This window comes from Salvelinus alpinus, chromosome 14, assembly GCF_045679555.1.
Source record: "Salvelinus alpinus chromosome 14, SLU_Salpinus.1, whole genome shotgun sequence".
Taxonomy (NCBI): Eukaryota; Metazoa; Chordata; class Actinopteri; order Salmoniformes; family Salmonidae; genus Salvelinus; species Salvelinus alpinus.
The window spans coordinates 27,036,611-27,059,786 of NC_092099.1; the positions used below are offsets into that span (position 1 = coordinate 27,036,611).

The window sequence follows — 23,176 nt, forward strand, 5'->3', positions numbered from 1 at the left end:
ACAGGAGACCCTCACTCATGACTGCACGGCCAGGCACGACTCCAACATCATCATCATCAAGTTCGCCGATGACACAACAGTGGTAGGCCTGATCACTGACAAGACACCCTATAGGGAGGAAGTCAGAGACCTGGCCGTGTGGTGCCAGGACAACAACCTCTCCCTCAACATGATCAAGATAAAGGAGATGATTGTGGACTACAGGAAAAAGAGGACCGAGCATGCCCCCATTCTGCAGTGGAGCAGGTTTAGAGCTTCAAGTTCCTTGGTGTCCACATCACCAACAAACTAACATGGTCCGAGCATACCAAGACAGTCGTGAAGAGGGCACGACAAAACCCCTCAGGAGACTGAAAAGATTTATCATGGGTCCTCAGATCGTCAAAAGGTTCTACAGCTGCACCAGAGAGCATCCAGACTGGTTGCATCACTGCCTGGTATGGCAAATGCTCGGCATCTACAAAGGGTAGTGCGAACGGCCCAATAAATCACTGGGGCCAAGCTTGCTGCCATCCAGGACCTCTATACCAGGCTGTGTCAGAGGAAGTACCTAAAAATTGTCAAAGACTCCAGCCACCCAGGTCATCGACTGTTCTCTCCGCTGTTGTATTTGGCGCATGTGACGAATAAAATGTGATTGGATTTGACACACACACACAAATCAGATCAACACAATGCTAATGGCTAGGGGTTGTTTCTGGACAGGGCCAGAGACTCTTTCCTAAATCCTACAAAATCCCCCCCCCCCCCCAGCTTTACCCCGAAATCTGTATGTTTGTTTTACAACCACTCGGCTAAGTTGGTTGTGCCAGTAGGTCACCTCCTGGGTAATGAATTGTAATTCCGACTACAAATGCATTTATTATATTTCATATTCAAAACACGTTTTCATCAAAATGTACATTTTAAAACAAAATCCACATATAAAAATCAAACTGACATAACATTTACAATAGAATCACATGGGGGGGAAATTCATCGTAAAACAGGTAAAAGAATAAAAGGGAGACCCTGTTGAATCTGATCTCTTGTGTTAAATGAGGCTATAGTGGTGGTATGTGGTTCTATCTAGAAGGTGCAGTGGGGACAGACTCTTTAAAGGGGCATTCTACTGAAACGGTAAAGAATAACAGTTTTAACTGTTGAATTTCTGTGGAATGACCCTTTAATGCACCAACTTCAAACAAGAACCTGAGCTACAGCAACTCAACAGCAAGTCTTTTATATCCATCCTCAGTTGGATTTACGTCATTAAAGCAACATCTGATGTTAGGGGCTAATTTCTTGTTGACATGATGAGACATCTGCATGTACTGTATGTTTGAACGGCCCTGCTGGCCGGTGAAACAACTACATACGCTTATTGTCTAAGAAATCATATTTCCATATCACTGGCTGAAATGTCAATTTCCTGGTTGCTCAGCATGAGCAGATTCCGAAGGCGGTTACTGTGCCTAACTGCCTACATTTCCCATGTTTCCTATACTACCCACCGTGCCCCTCTGGTGTCTGTACAGGTTCAACACCAGGTCCCTGATTTCGTCTCGTTTCCTCCGCACCTGTTGCCGTGGGAACCAGTGTTCTAGGCGCAGGGGGAGCTCAAAGTGCACCACAGGGTCCTAAAGGGAGAAAGGTCAGGAGAGAGATACAAGGTGTCTGTAGGTGTATGCCAGCATATGTGTTTGTGTATGTTCTCATAAGAGAAAAACATAAGTAACCTTGCCTGAGACCAGAAGACTCAAGCTTTAGCTCAGTTGGCTAACATGGTCTTGAGTTGTTCCGACGCACCAGTTCAATACCCGGCTGGTTACAGGTGGGAAGTGTGTGAATGTGTATGTATGTGTGCATTCTTATTTCAGGTACATAGTTACCTGCAGGAAACTCTCAACGTATTGCAGCAGGTATAGGCCGCAGTCACTGCTGTTGTCCTGTAGAGGGACTTTACAGTGGGAGCCTCTCATCTGCTCAGAACTGAACTCACGCACAGAGCCCTGACGCACCTCCCACTCTGACTGCAAGTACCTGACAGAGACACAGAGAGAGAGAGAGTACATTTAACACCCATAAGGAACATATTCACACACACACACAAACACCCTTCCATTCTGTCTACAGATATCTAACACACAGACACAGGCATATACACACCCATTCTGTCTACAGATATTTAACACACACGAAAAGTGAACACACTCACTCCCGTAAGAGTTTGAAGACACGCTCATGGAGGGAGAACTTGAGGGAGTCCATGATGAGAATGCAGGGTCTGAGATAAGAGAAAAGCATTTCACAATTGCATATAAACATCCAGTTATGAGCTCTTTGTATGTGTGTGTGTGTGTGTGTGTCTTTCCACTCACCTTTTACAGACATTCTCTCTGTGGCAGGTCTTCTCAGTGCAGTCCTAGGGAGAAGAAGAATGACAGAAGGTAAGAAAGAGAACCGAGGGAGAGAGACGGAAAACAATGAAATATGAGAACTTGAGAGCCAACATAAGAGCCCTAAAGACAGTTGTGTCTTACCGGAGGACCAGAAGGGGGCTGGAGTACTGAGTCACCCTGGACAACACTCTCTGAAACTACAGAGGAAACATCATCATCAGCAGCATTATCCTCCTCATGTTCCATCCCAGGGTTTCAGTAGTTCTTACGGTCATGATGTATGTTATCGCAGCACAGTGACATAGAGAATGGATTGTGTCTTAGTCTCATAAAAACACAGTAGATTAAAGCCTATTTAGTTCCGGCGTCATTCCCGGTTTCTGTCTGTGACTGGTGTTCTGATTGTTTTTGGATTACAAAAAACCAGAGCAGCTCTTAAACAATTCTCTCTCCTAAATGTTCTGGCTCCATCCTGCTACAGCTTTAGTTTTTCATTCTGTGCCCAAATACATCTGAAAGAAGGTGCATTTATCTAGACTACCCATAGTCATACTTCCTAGAGCAATGCAAATATTCACTCATGTTGAAATATTATGTACGTTTGATGGTTTCACAAAGGTCTAACGTCCTGTGAGAGACATGATGAGAATAGTTTAGTCACACATACCTGTAAGTGTCAGTTTGTCTTGGTTGTCAGTGTTGGTGGGACCAGGGGGAACATCAGTGACACCATTAAGCTTTTCAGACCCGGAGGCCTTCTCTTCAGCCTGGGCCTTGCCTGGCTTCTCCCCCCCTGTTCCCCTCAGCGAGGCTGGGCTGCTCCACTCCTCACACTGGGGATCCTCCAGGCCAGGGAAGCAGATCACCACCAAGTACCAGTGGGCTCTGTCATACAAGGAAGAAAGCACTATAAGTCACATGGTTTATTGATGTGCGTGTATGTGTGCGTGTACTTCTTTTCCTACATTATCAGGACCCCAAATTTCCTAAAAGGGTAGGAATTAGTTAAAATGCTATTTTAAGCTCAAGGGTTAGGTTTATGGTTTTGGGGTTAAGAGTGGGGTTAGGTTTAGGGTTAAGGAAAACAGAATGTGTAATAGTAAAAAAAAAAGTTTTTTTAAATCAAAACTGTGTGTGTGTGTGTGTGTGTGTGTGTGTGTGTGTGTGTGTGTGTGTGTGTGTGTGTGTGTGTGTGTGTGTGTGTGTGTGTGTGTGTGTGTGTGTCACTCACTCCTGATTGACAGGCACAAACAGGAAGTCTTTCTTGAAGATGTCCACATGTCGTGTCCATGTCTTCACTCTCTGGTGCCGCCGCTGCTGCGCTCTGGAGACAGACAACACATGTAACATACACTGCAATACAAATGCATGAATGATAAACCAAAATACACACACACACTTACGAGATGCTGGTGCTGTCCTCACTTGCGTTGTCTCTGCGTGTGAGCTGCTTGTAGAAGAAGCTGCTGAAGACATGAGAGCGATCAGCCACATCTTGTGGAGCCCTCTCCAGGAGCAGATACCTGTTGGGACAGAGACAGAGCCGTGCAGGGGTTGAAACTGTCCTCCATTTTGACCCAAACAGTTTTTTTGTTGTGTACAGAGGATGTCTCCGTTAGGGTAGATACTCCATGCAATCACTGATGTCACACTCACTTGAGGTAGAAATCGATGATGACATCATTCAGGAACTGGCCATTGTCAAGGCACTCCAGATCTTCTGTTGTCACGGTGATCCCTCCTTTGGAAGGCGGTGGAGGAAACTGGATCAACCTAAGAACAGGAGGATGAGAAAGAAGTTGAGCCATATATCTACACGTTTCTCTACAGCAAGTGTCTCCGTCTCAGGTCCTGGAGATTCATTGGGTGTGCAGGCTAACACACCTGTTTCAAAGACTCAACAAGTTGTGTAGCTTGCCTGCGTGTGGGGCCCTGGTGTGTGTACCGGGTCCAGTTGGAGCCAGGCTTGGGGCCCAGGTACACAGAGTAGGAGCCTCTGGTTCTGTGGTGACACACTGTGTACACGGGTCTGGGCTGGACTGGACTCCCCTGGAGGGGTGACAAATGACAGAGGTAGTATAATGGGTTACTTGTTGTCAATTTGATTATTAAATGTTACGAGCTTAGGGTTTTGTTATGGTTGAGCTTATTGACATCAGTCACACACACATCCGCACTCAAACACACTCAAAGTACTACCAACCTCAGTGAGGGGTACGATCTCTACCTCCCTCTGCTCCTCCTCCATCTGTACGTCTGTCTCTGTGTCTGGTAGTGTCTGTGACTCCCCCTCCACCTCTCGGTCCAGAGGGTCCAGCTCCAGCCCAGGTGTGTCTCTGTTCTGTTCTGGTTCTTGGTCCTGGTCTGGCTCTGTCCCAGGCTTGGCACTGTTATGGCCCAGTAGGGAGAGTAGCTGCGGATCCAGTCCAGTTCTGCTGACCAGCACCAGACTGTCATCCAATGACAGGAGGGGACTGTGGAGGTCAACAACCCAGTTGACAGGAGAGCTGCCACGGAGCCTTGCAGCGTCGACGTGCGGGGTGTTGTTGAGACAGATGATGTCGAGGATGGAGCGAAGGAGAGCCCCCTCCACCCCCTCCAGAGGGTCGCACAGAGTGAGCAAGAGAAAGGGACTGGCTTGACCTGTGAACACACACACATTCAAACAACACAATCAAATACATTTGCATAGCACATAGGCGTACACACACTTGAGCAAACACCACACACACACTTTGGTTCCACAAGGCAGGCTCTCACCAGTGGGTGGGTCTAAGGCCTGTTTGATTGACAGCTCACTCAGGTCTTCTTGGACGGCGGCTGCCTGGGTGTCTGACACGTAGAGGAGGAGGAGGGCGGGGGGGGGCTGCCCCCTCTCCCCCTCACCCTCCCACCCCAGCCCTCTCTCCTGTAGCTCCTCCCTGTCCCAGACGCTGTACCGCCACAGCTGACAGCGCTCCACAGTCACCATCACTTCTACCAGGCCCGAAGGCTCTGAAGACAGAGGGGAGAGAGAGGGGTCAACAACCTGGTCATCTAAACCTGGGGCTTATTCAGGAGACAAAGACCAGGAAAACTTACTATTCCACATACAGTAGTGATCAGGAGTCACAGGGGAAAGCACGTTAGCTCTCTGCAGACAGATTTCACCAGCAGAAAGGTGAAAAAGAGCACAAAAGCCCTGAGGGTCTCACACACACACACACACACAAAGACACACACGTGTGCACTCAGCTGAAGATGAGGATGGTATGCAGACAGACAGGAGGACCACAACAGGATCTATTTCAAGACAGAGTTTTTATATAGCCACCACACGAGGGGCTAGCGACCAGAGGGGCTAGCGACCACACGCGGTCTCGTTCAGGTTGGACCAAGTAATAATGCCATTGTTCCAAAAGGATTAAAGGTTAAATAGAGGACCAGGAATGGATGGTAAAAGCTGTGGCGACAACACAAAACAAGAGGGTGCTGAATTACCTTGAATTGGTATGATGATTCTTTGGTTTGTGATCTGCAGAGGAGGAAAGAAAGGGCCACACGTCACATAAGCACTGCAAGAGTACAAGCCACTATGTATTGAATGTTTATTCTAGTATGTACTGCATCTTCTCCACAGTCGGAGCACAGTGTTCAGAGCATTACCCTGAGGTTCCCGCTGGCCTCCCCACGGACCCCCCCACAGTGCAGGGAAGAGAAGGGCAGGCCCATATTCTCAGAGTCCTCAGTGCTGGGGAAGGGGGCCACCCCAAATCCTGTCACCACCACAGGCACCAACTGAAACAAACACACACACAAACACTTTGATAAGTGACACACACAAGTGCATGCAAGCACACAACAACCATGCTTTCTGATAACAAGGGCACAAGAGAATCCAGATAAACAAGGAGACATAGAAAGGGTTTGTGTGCGAGAGACTTAGTTAATCAACAGATCGGTTTAACATACACTATATATAGACAAAACTATGTGGACACCCCTTCAATTTAGTGGATTCGGCTATTTCAGCCACATGCGTTGATGACAGGTGTATAAAATCCAGCACACAGCCATGCAATCTCCATAGAAACATTGGCAGTAGATTGGCCTTACTGAAGCCCTCAATGACTTTCAACATGGCACAGTCATAGGATGCCACCTTTCCAACTAGTCAGTTCATCAAATTTCTGCTCTGCTAGAGCTGCCCCGGTCAACTGTAAGTGCTGTTATTGTGAAGTGGAAACGTCTAGGAGCGACAACGGCTCAGCCGCGAAGTGGTAGGCCACATACTCTCACAGAACAGGACCGGCAAGTGCTGAAGCGCATAGCTGGTAGAAATCGTCTGTTCTCGGTTGCCAGAAGAGTGGAAGCTGTTATAGCAGCAAAGGGAGGACCAACCTCATATTAATGACCATTATTTTGGAATGAGATGTTCGACAAGCATACTTTTGATAATGCAGTGTATGCGTGTTCATTTGTTTGTGGTGCAGCCGAGGGCATTTGGCTCGTCCTCCTATGATTTGACCGACTACATTACGTGGGAGCTACAGTATCCCCACACTGGCCTCTAAAGCCTGGCAGGCAGCAGGTGGTGGTTCTACCCCCTCGGGCCAGTCTAGTCACGCAACGCCCTCCCTCACTAACACCACCTGACTCTGTACTCTCATCCCTCTGTGAGCAGCCCTTTGTGACATCACTGTAATCTATACTCTTGAGTCGCTATTCACAATTTCCCCACCATAGGGGAAAACACTGGGAGTTCTCACAATGACAATAGGTGTATTTTATATAGCGCTTTTCATACAAAATCTCAGTCGCTTTTAAACTAGCAGAAAACCTCAACTGACGGCAAAAGAAAATTAAATTTACATGTTGCTCATGAGTGCATTTCACACTTCTTTTAGATTAGAATTGGATTGTAAGGCTCGTATGAATGTCCTGCTTAACATAACGTTTGTGTCATGTCGCCAATCAACTGCATTATACTTCTTTTTTTTTAAACACTTAAACCGGTAAAAATGCCCTTTGGCTAGCTTTGCTACCAGCCTATGTCAATGAGCGTTAGTGTAGAACACGGGGATGTGTGAAGCCTACTCCTCAGCCTGAAGTGTCTGAACAGCTAGCTTTACACGTGGAGCTGACTGGTAAGACGCTTCAAGAGGGCGGTCATATGTTCTAGCAAGGCAGTGGTTCTGGGATCGAGCATCGGTGTTAGCCGAACCAGGAGGAAGTGGTACTCACTAAGCAAGCAGCATGTCCCCTATTCTGCCCTCTGTGATGTCATCCATTGTGAGATCCCCCTATTCCATCCTTTGTGATGTCAGAAGTTGTTTTTGCCCACCTGAGAGTGCATCTCTGCCACCATTTGTTCCTGAGAATGATTTCTCTGGGGCTTAGACTCACTAGCGCCAGTCTGTGGCCGAAGGACTGAACTGCGGGACGGGGTGACTACCTCCTCCTCATCACTGGAGAGAACAACTAGAAAACACACACACACACACACAGATTAAACCTGTTGCAGTGAAATACTGTTACACACTAGGCTTGGGCAGTATACTGTATACTGAGATATTTTGAAATAAAGAGCGTACGATTTTCAAAATTCTAATTTTCTAAATTCTAATTAAATTCAGGTACATTTGTTAACAACTAGCACATGGCGCAAACATAAGTGGATGTGATGTGACCTCCACAGTTGAGCAGCAAAGAGAGGTGATCAAGTTACAATAGAAATTCACTACTAATGTTTGCCAAGTAAATATCTTATAACTAGTATAAGTTAACCATCTCCAGCTCAAGGCTCCAGCTATGCATTTGATTTGCTAACTTGCTAGCTATAGGTGGCTAACTTATAAAATCAGAAGATTCTTGGTTACAGCAGACTATCAATCCCCTCCTGGATCAAGTTCGAGTGTAGTCCTTTGAGAACTTAATGAGCTGGGTTGTCTGTCCTTGCATTTAGTTTATGTTCGCTTGCGCTTGTTAGCATTTACGTAGCGCCCGCTATGGGATTTCACAAGTACTTTGTTAGCATACTTATTTATTTTTTACGTTTGCAAAGAAATAGCCGCCCTTGTGTGCACTACCGGTAATACCGTATGGTACTGGAACGGTATGGACATCTGGATAACACCCAACCCTATATTACACACACACGACTGTGGTGTAATGGACTATGAAACAAAGACAGGGACAGCAATGCTGTCCTGCTATGTTGGGGGGGCAGTAACCATAGCAATGGCAAAGTGTTGTAGGCCACAGCTAGTGCTATGTTGGGGGGGCAGTAACCATAGCAATGGCAAAGTGTTGTAGGCCACAGCTAGTGCTATGTTGGGGGGGGGGCAGTAACCATAGCAATGGCAAAGTGTTGTAGGCCACAGCTAGTGCTATGTTGGGGGGGCAGTAACCATAGCAATGGCAAAGTGTTGTAGGCCACAGCTAGTGCTATGTTGGGGGGGCAGTAACCATAGCAATGGCAAAGTGTTGTAGGCCACAGCTAGTGCTATGTTGGGGGGGCAGTAACCATAGCAATGGCAAAGTGTTGTAGGCCACAGCTAGTGCTATGTTGGGGGGGCAGTAACCATAGCAATGGCAAAGTGTTGTAGGCCACAGCTAGTGCTATGTTGGGGGGGCAGTAACCATAGCAATGGCAAAGTGTTGTAGGCCACAGCTAGTGCTATGGCACACACATGCAAGCACACATATACTTTTTTTTACACACAAAAAGGCGATACTGGCAGAGACATATACACACACACTGGGCATACTGACAGTCGCAATCACACACCCAGTTGTCATCATTAACAGACACTGAAGGGCTCAGGCTCAGCGCCCGAAGCAGAAAAATAGACTACATTTAGCAACGGTCATCAAAATTGTTAAAAGGTTTTAAAACAATACTAATAAATGCAACAGGCAAAGAATGAAGATACTCTAAACTTTTAGCATTTTTAAAATCCATCGGATATGGACTGAATTATGGCACATAAAACATTTTACTGGCACGGACAAATAATTAATGGATTTCAGGGATTTCACTTTTTTTTTCTTAGAATGCACTCATATGTTCTAATGGTATTATGTATTTTTTTAATTTGTTGTGTTAAAAATAAAGATGATGTGCCTCATTTGCATAAATACACTAACATAGAGGTGGAACAGGGCTGCACCCACCTGCTCCGTCTTCCCTACCTGCACCCACCTGCTCCGTCTTCCCTACCTGCACCCACCTGCTCCGTCTTCCCCACCTGCTCCGTCTTCTCTACCTGCACCCACCTGCTCCGTCTTCCCCACCTGCTCCGTCTTCTCTACCTGCACCCACCTGCTCCGTCTTCCCTACCTGCACCCACCTGCTCCGTCTTCCCTACCTGCTCCGTCTTCCCTACCTGCACCCACCTGCTCCGTCTCCCTACCTGCTCCCACCTGCTCAGTCTTCCCTACCTGCACCCACCTGCTCCGTCTTCCCTACCTGCACCCACCTGCTCCGTCTTCCCTACCTGCTCCGTCTTCCCTACCTGCACCGTCTTCCCCACCTGCACCCACCTGCTCCGTCTTCCCTACCTGCACCCACCTGCTCCGTCTTCCCTACCTGCTCCGTCTTCCCTACCTGCACCCACCTGCTCCGTCTTCCCTACCTGCTCCCACCTGCTCAGTCTTCCCTACCTGCACCCACCTGCTCCGTCTTCCCTACCTGCTCCCACCTGCTCAGTCTTCCCTACCTGCTCCCACCTGCTCAGTCTTCCCTACCTGCACCCACCTGCTCCGTCTTCCCTACCTGCACCCACCTGCTCCGTCTTCCCTACCTGCTCCGTCTTCCCCACCTGCACCGTCTTCCCCACCTGCTCCGTCTTCCCCACCTGCTCCGTCTTCCCTACCTGCACCCACCTGCTCCGTCTTCCCTACCTGCACCCACCTGCTCCGTCTTCCCTACCTGCACCCACCTGCTCCGTCTTCCCTACCTGCACCCACCTGCTCCGTCTTCCCCACCTGCTCCGTCTTCCCTACCTGCACCCACCTGCTCCGTCTTCCCTACCTGCACCCACCTGCTCCGTCTTCCCTACCTGCACCCACCTGCTCCGTCTTCCCTACCTGCACCGTCTTCCCCACCTGCACCCACCTGCTCCGTCTTCCCCACCTGTACCCACCTGCTCCGTCTTCCCTACCTGCACCCACCTGCTCCGTCTTCCCTACCTGCACCCACCTGCTCCGTCTTCCCTACCTGCACCCACCTGCTCGGTCTTCCCTACCTGCACCCACCTGCTCCGTCTTCCCTACCTGCTCCCACCTGCTCCGTCTTCCCCACCTGCACCCACCTGCTCCGTCTTCCCCACCTGCTCCGTCTTCCCCACCTGCACCCACCTGCTCCGTCTTCCCCACCTGCACCCACCTGCTCCGTCTTCCCTACCTGCACCCACCTGCTCCGTCTTCCCTACCTGCACCGTCTTCCCCACCTGCACCCACCTGCTCCGTCTTCCCTACCTGCACCCACCTGCTCCGTCTTCCCTACCTGCACCCACCTGCTCCGTCTTCCCTACCTGCACCCACCTGCTCCGTCTTCCCTACCTTCACCCACCTGCTACGTCTTCCCCACCTGCTCCGTCTTCCCTACCTGCACCCACCTGCTCCGTCTTCCCTACCTGCACCCACCTGCTCCGTCTTCCCTACCTGCACCCACCTGCTCCGTCTTCCCTACCTGCACCGTCTTCCCCACCTGCTCCGTCTTCCCCACCTGCACCCACCTGCTCCGTCTTCCCTACCTGCACCCACCTGCTCCGTCTTCCCTACCTGCACCCACCTGCTCCGTCTTCCCTACCTGCACCCACCTGCTCCGTCTTCCCTACCTGCACCCACCTGCTCCGTCTTCCCTACCTGCACCCACCTGCTCCGTCTTCCCTACCTGCACCCACCTGCTCCGTCTTCCCTACCTGCACCGTCTTCCCTACCTGCACCGTCTTCCCCACCTGCACCGTCTTCCCCACCTGCACCCACCTGCTCCGTCTTCCCTACCTGCACCCACCTGCTCCGTCTTCCCTACCTGCACCCACCTGCTCCGTCTTCCCTACCTTCACCCACCTGCTACGTCTTCCCCACCTGCTCCGTCTTCCCCACCTGCACCCACCTGCTCCGTCTTCCCCACCTGCACCCACCTGCTCCGTCTACCCTACCTGCACCCACCTGCTCCGTCTTCCCTACCTGCACCCACCTGCTCCGTCTTCCCTACCTGCACCCACCTGCTCCGTCTTCCCTACCTGCACCCACCTGCTCCGTCTTCCCTACCTGCACCCACCTGCTCCGTCTTCCCTACCTGCACCCACCTGCTCCGTCTTCCCCACCTGCACCCACCTGCTCCGTTTTCCCTACCTGCACCCACCTGCTCCGTCTTCCCTACCTGCACCGTCTTCCCCACCTGCACCCACCTGCTCCGTCTTCCCTACCTGCACCCACCTGCTCCGTCTTCCCTACCTGCACCCACCTGCTCCGTCTTCCCTACCTGCACCCACCTGCTCCGTCTTCCCCACCTGCTCCGTCTTCTCTACCTGCACCGTCTTCCCTAACGGCACCCACCTGCTCCGTCTTCCCTACCTGCACCCACCTGCTCCGTCTTCCCCACCTGCACCCACCTGCTCCGTCTTCCCCACCTGCACCCACCTTCTCCGTCTTCCCCACCTGCACCGTCTTCCCCACCTGCACCCACCTGCTCCGTCTTCCCTACCTGCACCCACCTGCTCCGTCTTCCCCACCTGCTCCGTCTTCTCTACCTGCACCCACCTGCACCGTCTTCCCTAACGGCACCCACCTGCTCCGTCTTCCCCACCTGCTCCGTCTTCCCCACCTGCACCCACCTGCTCCGTCTTCCCCACCTGCACCCACCTGCTCCGTCTTCCCCACCTGCACCCACCTGCTCCGTCTTCCCCACCTGCACCCACCTGCTCCGTCTTCCCCACCTGCACCGTCTTCCCCACCTGCACCCACCTGCTCCGTCTTCCCTACCTGCTCCGTCTTCCCCACCTGCTCCGTCTTCTCTACCTGCACCCACCTGCACCGTCTTCCCTACCTGCACCCACCTGCGCTGTCTAGCCTCATTAATTACTGTTGTAGAATTCAACAAGTGTGTCAATAGCAGGATAAGTTTCTAGACGGAGTGTTAAATCTCAGATGAAGCTTTATCGTTCTTAGAGATGCAACAGAAAGACAATGTATTCCATTGAGCTCATTTCAGCCATTGCCGGGGTGTCTGACAGGTCATTATAAAAATGTCTGTGGTCGTAACGCTAACGAAAGGCACAAGCAAGAGTATGAAAGAGTCGCAGGAGTAAAATGAAAGCAAATAATCGAGTGAGATTTAAGTGACAAGTGGATTTGACCCCTCAAACAGAGGAAATATAAGGTATACAGATGCTCAGGTGGGCAGGGCATGCACGTTGTTACTACATTATAATGTAACCACTCCAGGAGGGGGAGGAATCTGTGTGTTTCTTTATTTCTGTATGTTTGTTTCAATAAGAGAGATGGGGTGAAAGAAGCACACACAACAGGAGTGAAGGTATGCAGCATACAGTGTGCTCTATACTCACTGGGTTCAGCAGGGCTGGGTTTGGGTGACCTATCCTGGCTGGAGGACAGGCACAGCCTCAGGGTTCCTCTCCTCTCCTTTCCACAGCTGGGGTTAGAGGGGCTAACAACTTCCTCGTCTTCCCCCACAGTGACAACCATCAAGGTCCCGTCAAAGTCAGAGGGATCCACCTCTACCTCTATGGATGCTACATTGGTGTCTCTGGCCCCTGTCCCCTCCAGACAGAGCCGTTTTGGGAGAAGTCCTCCCACGCCTCTGGACTCCCCGGACAGGCGCAGCACGCTCCCCCTGGAGCGCCTGGAGGTGTCTGTGGTCAAGCTCTCCACCGCTCCATCCTTCATCCATCCATCCTTCATCTGTCCATTACAGTAGAGCCCAGACTCCCTCCTACATCTCTCCCACTGGAAACAGAGGGATAAAGGTTGTGTTAAGCTGGGGGCTGGTTGTCTATGGTTTCTAGCTTTCAGGTTTTTGGCTTTAGCCTTAAAGTCAGACAACTTTAATGTCAGTATTAAGGTAACTTCTATCCAGAGATCCTACCTCAGCGCGTGTGGATTCACTTGAACCTGAATTGGACTTCCTGGTCCTGGTGGATTGTGGGTAACGCTGTTTCTGGTGCCTGTCCCCCTCAGTAAAGGTCACCTCCTCCAGGGGTACCCCAGACCTGCGCCTCCCTGACACACTACCCTCTGCAGAGTAAAGGGACGGTGATAAAGTTATCACACCAGATACAATAAATGTGTTCCTACTCTCCAGAAAGTAGGGCAGCAGATATGGAAAAACAAACGACCGTAGAGAATTAAATCAACGTTGCCTGTGTATGTGGGTGTGTGTGCGTGTGTAAGAGAGGAAAAGAAAGGTGCAGATTCAGCAGGTCTTTGTTTTACAGCTCTATAAAGTAAAGTGTTTGTTTATTTACAACAGGCTTGAATCCAGGAATACTGCAGAGCCTTTCCAATAAGGAGAACCCTCGGGGGGGCAGGACGGTAGGAGTGTGTGTGTGATCTTCACTGCATCTCTTGGGCCTCATAAACGTTGCATAAATGTAACACTAAATATCTGTATAATTTCGGAAAAGATTGCGCACGCAGAAAAATATTGTGATTATTAATTTGGCGCACGCCATACATACATACATGCATGTTTCCATTATAAACCAAACCTGTCGTAAACTTGTGCGCGCCTGAACGAGCATTATAACTCCGCCTGAAAAAACACCCATCATTCACCTTTTATGGTGACAATAACGCCCGTATGTGCTGTATACTTTGGAAGTATTGGAATTAGGCCAAGACAGTATCTAAAGGAAATAGCAATGCATGGCAAACTTGATCAAATGTCTTTGGAGGTGTTGGCAGAATGTTTTCTTTTGCAGTGACATTTGCTGTATATGACCATTTCTGAAAGACAAAAACAATTGCAAATTGTTGTGGACCTGTAAACAGATTCTTCGAATGCAATAACGTTTTACCTTCACTTTTCCCCAAACCTAAATAAGCTGCACTGCCCGCGAATTCTGAAACGGTGTCTACTCTGATAAAATGTTAAACTACAGTAGGCCTAGTTACAGTGGTAGCCTATACATCTCAATGCAAAAGATCAACTGTCTGTTCACCGGTTAAATTCTACTGTGTTATAAAACTACACTCCCTGTCAGATGCATAGAGCAAAAACTTGTAGTTATGATAGCATTTAACTGAACTAGTTAAATTAAGGTTCAATAAAAACAACGATAATATCTAATAGGCCCAATTAAATGAGAGATGCACACTGTACATTTGGCATCTTGTTATTATATTTAGCTAGGCTACATGTTTTTTATTATAAATAAGAGTGCCATATATTCCACATTTGCACAAGGCTACTACTTTTGCCTTCTTGTAATGCAATACTTCAACCACTAGAAACTGTGCGTACTCATGGTCTAAAGTTTGAGGGAAGATAAGCACATTCTCACGTCAAGTTCAGTTTTGAAAAAAATTGCAATTTTTGAGTGAAAACTGGCGGACACATGTTTCAGGGCATATTTTGTGCATACGCAATTTTTATAAATGAGGCCCCTGGTCCTCACCGTTCTCCTCTCCTATTATCACTTCTTTCATCTCCTCTTCTTCCTCTGACCCCCCTCTGTGGTGTGACCTAAACAAGAGAGAAAGAAGGAAAGAAAGTCAGAAGCCACCCAAACAAAATTCTACTGTCTGTATACTTACTCTGTGTTTTAACTCGATCGCTCACTGGCATCCTAAATTCAGCAACATTTAACCCAGCATTACCTCGTCTCCTTGCGGGTCGAGGTGGGTGTGTCGTGGTCATGGGGTCTCTTTCTGTATTGGGGATCATCTCTCCGATCCTCTCCCCCCTCTCTGCTGCTCTGAGACACCCTCCTCTGCCCACTCCCCAACCACGACTCTCTCTTTCTCTCTCCATTGCCAGTCATCAGGCCACGCCTTTTCTTGTCCAGGTAGGCCAGCCCCTGTTCAGTCTTTAAAACGTCCGTGAGGACCAACTGGATCTGCCTGATGAAGGAAGGAACGGAACCAGTCAGAACCTTTACAGCTCTACGACCATTCTGTGTCATCATGACCTGATATGACATTCCGGCTTATATGATAACCATTCTGACCATGTACATGTTAGTTAACCAATAGGGAAACTGTGTGAGGCTATAGGGGGAGGGGCAGACAGGTGGAATGGGGTTGATAGTACCAGGCAGTGTGTCTGTGTGGTAAAGATAAGCACTGCTGCTGTAGCTATATCTCTACAGTACCAGTAATGGTGGTGTACCCGGAGCATGTAAGCTACCTTTGAGAATAATACTTAGGGGAAGAGCCCCATCTGTGGAACGTTTGGAAAACTGCACCCAATGACAAAGTGGCTTAATTCTACTTTACCGTGCAAAGGCTCCCAATTAGTTCACAGATAATAACATGACTTCAAATGTATATTTTGGCAGTATAAGATTAAGACAAAGGCTGTATCTTACTAAGTGCCCGTGTTATAGAGTAAAATCATCTATGAACCTACAACAATCTAACCAGACTACGTATGCTTGCTTCCTAACATAACTTTCCATCTGTGGCTCCATAAATGCTGCTCCTCACCTGTCCATTGCTGCTTGGGCTAAAGCCACCTGGCCATGATCCAAAGAGATGGATCCATTCTGCTGACGGGAATCTTGGAGTTTGATTCTGTCTCCAGCAATCTGGGACCAATGAATCTGTTGGAGAAAGGGAGGCAGGAGGAAAGTTACTGACCCACTGCCCTGACCACAATATTAAAACCTTGGGGAAAAAGGTTAAAGGTGAAATCTGTCGTTTCATTTATTTTCAGTCATTTTAATGTTGTGTGTGTGAAGGAGAGAGGGACAGAAGGTGAGAAAGTTTTGGGGTCAGCTAAGGTCTTTCAGGTATAATTGTGTTTCTTACTAAATGTTTGACCCCATAAGCCCTACTTAGTGTGCCCTACTTAGGCTAGGCGAACTGAATGAGTGTGCTCGCATTCTCCCTTAAAAGACCTTTGATTGAAAAGTCGCAATAGTACCGTAGCCAGTATACACTTCCTCAGAAGTCTGAATTAATCTAACATAACTCAAGACATCTGTCATTCATTTTTTTGTTGTTGTTGAAATATTAGTCGCACAATTTTACATCTAACTAAGATGTTTGGTGCAGTTTTTCTCAACTGAAAAAATGTACATGAAAGCGATTCGTCTCTCGTTGAATGACGACAAACACTTCATTAAAGAATCCCTACTGTTGACCAATCACAGACGAAAAGGCGTAGACTTCGGCTTGCCTCAAGAAAAAAATACCGTGTGCACGAACAACCGAGAAAACCCTTGCCGAAAACCAAAACGAACAGAAACGTCGTCATGATATATGCACGAACTGTTTCAGATGTTTACCATGCGGACGCCTTAAGAGAAAGGTTACCCAAAGAGAATAACATCTACCTGTGCCTCTTCATTCCCACATCCCAACTCTGAAGAAAGGAGGGTCTTAGGGATTTTGAGTGGACTTCCCATCTAAAAAGCAGAAAGGGGTACTGTTACTATGCTCACTATTATTGATTATATTTCTTGCACACTGACTGAGAAAAAGACTAGGAATCCCAATGAATTAATATAACCAGGCAGGCCAGACATACTTGAGCGTTATCCACCTTGTCAACGGCCAGTGAAATGGTTAGAGCTCTCCTGTGGTCCATCATGACCAAGCTATGGTCCCTCAGGGCTTGATGGACACTCCTTCTCCAGAGCCTCCTGTCACCAACCAAGGCAGCGATGGCGATGCAGCAAGAAAGATCTGCAGCAGACACACATGGTATACATTCACTTTCATATCTGTCAGTTTAAATGTGCATACCTTGGGGATGTATGTTGTTAAATACAGTATCAGGTGCGTGCAAGTGTGATTATTTTTAGTTTGTACTTAATGTGTAATGCTTTTGCCATGACAAATACAAGTATTGTTTATAAACTTGCAATAGCAGTTAGTAAGCAACTACAGGTTCATTATGGGTACATGTTCTGTATCTCTCAATCCACAAGAACAGCAGCATCTTGACAGGTCAGTGTGGTGCATATATTTTACAGCATTAGCATGCTATAGTCCATGGGCCAGGTCGGGCTCACTTGGGAAGACGATGTCTCAGTGATTTTCTTGAAGGTCTATGTCCCTAGAGTTGTGCGATAGCAGTGCTGCAAAGGCAGCTTTCTCTGTGTTATCACGATTTCTTTCATCCCTCCATCCCATTCATTTTTCACCATAGCGGTTTTACCAGCTGAAAAACAATGTCAGTATTCTTAAAGTTATTGCTCACATATACACTTTAATCATATATCATTGAAAGCTTAGATTCGCAGCTATCCATCAGACACATTTTTGGAAGGTTAGGTATAAATGGCTTTAAAATGGAAACCCTGATACATTTTAAACTTTGTTTGACAAGTGGATCTGAAAGGTCATGAAATTACCTTTCAAATTGTATATAATATAACCAACTTTGAAAATACCACCTACAACAATTGTTTAAAAATAGCCCTTATTGTGCAATTGACATTAGAATGTTGGAAACTTACCCTTAGAATTTCATGTCTTGGGGCAGCTATGGTTTTGGATTGTAACATCGGTGATAGAAGCACCAAATTCCACACACAGTGAGAAAAGGGTTTCAAAAACATTTGTAGATACAGGGCCATCACAGGGTTCACGCATTAACCCCACAGAAACCTTTTTCCAAAATGGCACCAAACAACTCAATGGGGTCTTATTGGATCGATTTTGCATGACCATACCTGTATGAAACAATTGTAATACACCCAACAATATCTTAAATTGGTTATAAGCCACCCAAACAAAATTCTACTGTCTGTATACTTACTCTGTGTTTTAACTCGATCGCTCACTGGCATCCTAAATTCAGCAACATTTAACCCAGCATTACCTCGTCTCCTTGCGGGTCGAGGTGGGTGTGTCGTGGTCATGGGGTCTCTTTCTGTATTGGGGATCATCTCTCCGATCCTCTCCCCCCTCTCTGCTGCTCTGAGACACCCTCCTCTGCCCACTCCCCAACCACGACTCTCTCTTTCTCTCTCCATTGCCAGTCATCAGGCAACTTGTAAGTCGCTCTGGATAAGAGCATCTGCTAAATGACTTAAATGTAAATGTAAATAATGATGTAGAATACACAACCAAATGAGCCAAGTGTGTCATATATACAAAGATGTTCAATTATTCACAGAACTGTGGTAAGAATGTGCCCAAAAAGGTGTCAGAATCACTGATTTCTGAAGATGTTTAAATTCTTAATTGCAATATTTCATCTTCAAACATTTAAAATGGATTTATACTTGTAAATATTCATGAATGTGGGCTGACTAAAAGGATATACAGTGTTATCCTATTAAACTATTTTCATTATGAGGACTATAAACCTGCCCCAGATATTCCATGTAGTAAAATCCAATGTTGGGCCTGTTGAGGCCAGTTATATTAATTGATACTTTTAGTTTTCTAATAACAGACCAACCTGCTACAGCCCCATAGTAAGAATACATCTTAAAGGGATAATCCACCCCCTGAAGTAAAAATCATGAAATGTTCCCCATGATTTAAGTTCTCAGTGGTCCGTCTGTGAAATCACAAATCATGCAAGAACGTATCATAGCCACATGGTTCTTGTCACTGGAGATAGAGGATAACACACCATCATTTTCATGACACTCTTAAAACAATGACCTACAATCCAACTCGACAAATCAGCCAATAGATGGTATGGGCATACTTGTCCATCCGTTTATATCATCATGACAAAGTATATATTTCGCTTAGATGTGCTCAATTTAGTGTAAATTATTCAACTCAGTTTCTCCTTCAAGTACCATCTCGCAACGCAACCTGTGTGTCTGTGGGTAAGGACCCGTTGCCATAGCAACGTACTTTGCACCTGCTCTGGGCAACAGAGTTGCAATTTGAACTTGGTGAGATAGACTCCTAAATTAATGGGTGCAGTTTGTTTAGGCAATTTTACAGCTAGCCATCTACTTCACATGCTGATATTGACTTTGGTATTATTGTGTGGATTTACATTTGCTAGATAGCTAGCCAGCCCAGAGTGAGCATTGCATTGTGGGTTTTGTTGTGGACTTGAGCTGCAAAGATTTCCACAACAATTTTCGCATACCAACCTTATTATAATGACAAAAAATAAAAATTTGTTCACAAAAAATATAGTTTTCACATATTACTGTTATTTAACACAGTTTGACACTGTTTAACATAGGAATTAGGGGTTTGGGATGGATTATCCCTTTACATTTTGACTAATTATGTGGTTATTATGTGGTTATTTTGGTTTTCTGCTCTCATCTAAATAATAGGTTAAAACATATTGGCATTCACACGGAATTTTACAAGTGTTCTAATCCTCTGCTTTATGAAAACAGTTGATAGGATAACATTGTATATCATTTTAAATCAGCCCACAGCCATGAATATGTACATGTATAAAATAATCTTTTATTTAAAGATAAAATATTGCAATTAGTCCCCATGCAGTCTTTGTAATTGATTCTTTCAAATCATTGTGTTTATTTAATGAAATAAACTCAAATATATTTTTTATCAATTATATCCCCAAGCCTCCTTTGGCCCTGGAAATGCTCAGGCTGATCATACGGGCGTTAGGAAACAAATGTTAAGATATTTACATACACAGCCCTGATTGGCTGATAGGATGCTCTAGAGCGCACCCGCTTACCCAGATTAACAGTCATTGGTCTATTATAATCAGATCACATTGTGATGTCATCTGGGCCAAAAGTTCCATCCCACCTGAACAGACTGAAATTTACAGGCATTTTTTCTTCTAAATAGCCCTTACACAAAAACTGCATTATCAAAATTTTCACAATTTCAAGTGTTATTTCGACCTCTGTGTGGAAAGATTAATTTAAAAAAAACACGTAAATCACATTAACTGCACTGCCCCTTTAAGCATTGAAATGTTAAGAAATCAGTGATCAGGACAGCTTTTTGGGCACACCCCAGGTCTGTGAATCATTTAACATATTTATATAGCTGGCACAATTGGCTCATTTGGTTGTGTATTCTACATCCCTATGACCATTTTAAGATATTATTGGGCATACTACAATTATGATTCATACAGGTATGGTCATGCGAAATTGATCCAATAACACCCCATTGGGTTGTTTGGCAGCCATATTGGAAAAAGGCTTCAGTGGCGTTAATGCGTGAATCCTGTGATGGTCCTGTATCTACAGATGTTTTTAAAACCCTGTTCTGTGTGTGTGCAATTTAATGCTTTTATCACCGAAGTTACAATCCCCATAGCTGCCCCACTATATGGAATTATATGGCTAAGCTTCCAACACTCCAATTTCAAGGGTATTGTTGTCACAATACCAGTATTGCAATACTAGGAAGTAAGGAAGCAAAGGAAACAAAACACGAAGTGGACTGGGTAGCCATTTCTTAAGGAAAACATTCATAATGTTGGGAAAAACAGCCTTATGTTGTCACCCAGAGTCACATTTGAAGTTGTTTATATGTATACCACTTAAAAGGTAATTTCATGACCACCCAAATGTATCAGGGTTGACTTTTTTAAGCATGAGCATTACAACATGTTGATGGCTAGTTGTGAATCTAAGTTTACTAATATGATTAAAGGGTAACGTTATAGGTGAGCAATAACTGGTTCTATACTGACATTGGAATTTTACGATATGACGAACAATGGTAAAAATGAATGGGATGGAGGGATGAAAAGAGTGATAACACGGAGAAAGCTGCCATGAGACATCGTCACCCCAAGAGTGAGCCCGCCGGCCCTCATTTGGGGGTCTGGCCCGTGCCATGGACTACTATGCTAGCAATCACTGGTTAGTCCTCAGGTCGCTACTCGTTGCATTTCGCTAACGTTAAATATTACTCGTATAATGGTTATCTTCATATGTGCCATTTGTCATTCTAGAATATCATTCAACTATACACAGTCAAGCTAGCTAACTAAACCTGGCAACAAGCTGCCTGTAACTTCAGAGACATTTGGTGTAGGCGAGCCTTAGCTAGCATCTATGAATAGGCTAACGTTAGCTAGCTAGCAGATAACTTTTGTCCCCAGTTCTCATACTTACTCGGTAATACAGTGAGTTAGTGCAACATACACACGCGTGACCAAAGAATGAGGAGACGGAAAATGTACACAGCTACTGCACTCTCCAAATCATCTTGCTGATTAATTGCAACGCACATAAAATCATAAATACACGTTGTTGGCAAAGGTTGCCGTTGTTTTCAAGCTTTTCCTGGTTCAGAAGAACATCCTGTTGTTTCCGGAAGTGAACAATCTAGCTATATGAGACCATAGAATGAGAATATTATTTGCATCCACGTCTGTTTTATGACTTTATTATTTGGTTACAAATGTACATTTATATGATATTAAATATGAAATACATTGAATTATTCTAATATACCTTCATAGTATCAAATTATTTGATATGTAGGCTACTCATGGTCCACATAACATTTTTCATTTAATGTTGCAGATATGTTTTAATGATTCAAGAAATGTTTTAATGATTCATTGCACTTCTTGATAAAGTTCATCAGATACTTTAATATCTAATTGCTCATAATTTACATTCTGAGAAGTTATATGCACACAAAACAATAAAAGACAAGTCATTCATATACTTTTCAAATATTACTGTTCAAATTTTTTTTATTTTTTTATTTTTTTTATGTAACCTTTATTTAACTAGGCAAATCAGTTAAAAACAAATTATTATTTACAATGACGGCCTACCCCGGCCAAACCCGGACGACACTGGGCCAATTGTGCGCCGCCCTATGGGACTCCCATTCACGGCCGGATGTGATACAGCCTGGATTCGAACCAGGGACTGTAGTGACGCCTCTTGCACTGAGATGCAGTGCCTTAGACCGCTGCGCCACTCGGGAGCTGAAGCTGCAGCAGGGGCATCAAGCCAGCTCAGTCCCTGGGTGGAGGGGTTGGTGAGCAGGCCATCACATGCTGCAGCCACAAGGGTCATCTAGGCTCACTGGACCCAATACTGACCTGAGATCACCGTATATAATTCACATCAAATCAAATCTTATTTGTCACATGCGCCGAATAACTTACAGTGAAATGCTTACTTACAAGCCCTCAACCAACAATGCAGTTTTAAGAAAAAAAGTGTTACGAAAGTATTTACTAAAATAAACTGAAGTAAAAAATAAAAATAAATAATAATAAGAAGAAGAAGAAAAATAGAAAAATAACAGATAATTAAGGAGCAACAATAAAATAAATAAATAGCAGTGTAAAAATGGGGTATGGGGACAATGCAAATAGTCTGGGTAGCCATTTGATTAGCTGTTCAGGAGTCTTATGGCTTAGGGGTAGAAGCTGTTAAGAAGCCTTTTGGACCTAGACTTGGCGCTCCGGTACCGAGAGAGAACAGCAGAGAGAACAGCAGAGAGAACAGTTTATGACTAGGGTGGCTGGAGTCTTTGGCAATTGTTTGTGCCTTCCTCTGACACGACCTGGTATAGAGGTCCTGGATGGTAGGAAGCTTGGCCCCAGTGATGTACTGGGCCGTATGCACTACCCTTTGTAGTGCCTTGCAGTCGGAGGTCGAGCAGTTGCCAATTACTTTAGATTTCCTTACACTGACATAGTGACTGATGTGAGTGAAAGTTGGAGT

At 46.1% G+C, this 23,176-nt stretch overlaps 1 protein-coding gene across 5 annotated transcripts; it reads right to left on the reverse strand.

Moving 5' to 3' along the window:
* Positions 1-841: 841 nt before the first annotated feature.
* On the reverse strand, positions 842-21,782 carry LOC139538676 (sentrin-specific protease 7-like). Of its 5 annotated transcripts, XM_071341010.1 has the most exons (24): positions 21,599-21,782; positions 17,570-17,718; positions 17,083-17,240; positions 16,889-16,960; positions 16,038-16,153; positions 15,210-15,452; positions 15,008-15,075; positions 13,477-13,625; positions 12,938-13,337; positions 7,705-7,841; positions 6,027-6,158; positions 5,862-5,895; positions 5,142-5,375; positions 4,585-5,024; positions 4,300-4,430; positions 4,038-4,154; positions 3,785-3,904; positions 3,613-3,705; positions 3,049-3,266; positions 2,523-2,578; positions 2,361-2,404; positions 2,198-2,266; positions 1,872-2,022; positions 842-1,619 (listed from the first exon to the last, which is right to left on the reverse strand). In XM_071341010.1, the coding sequence occupies exons 3-24, from the start codon at positions 17,143-17,145 to the stop codon at positions 1,455-1,457; spliced, it is 3,252 nt and encodes a 1,083-aa protein (XP_071197111.1). In that variant the 5' UTR covers positions 17,146-17,240; positions 17,570-17,718; positions 21,599-21,782; the 3' UTR covers positions 842-1,454. The 5 variants fall into 5 exon arrangements, with proteins under 5 accessions (XP_071197111.1, XP_071197112.1, XP_071197110.1 ...); XM_071341011.1 differs by lacking the exon at positions 17,570-17,718 and having other exon boundaries at positions 17,098-17,240; XM_071341009.1 differs by lacking the exon at positions 17,570-17,718.
* Positions 21,783-23,176: the final 1,394 nt, after the last annotated feature.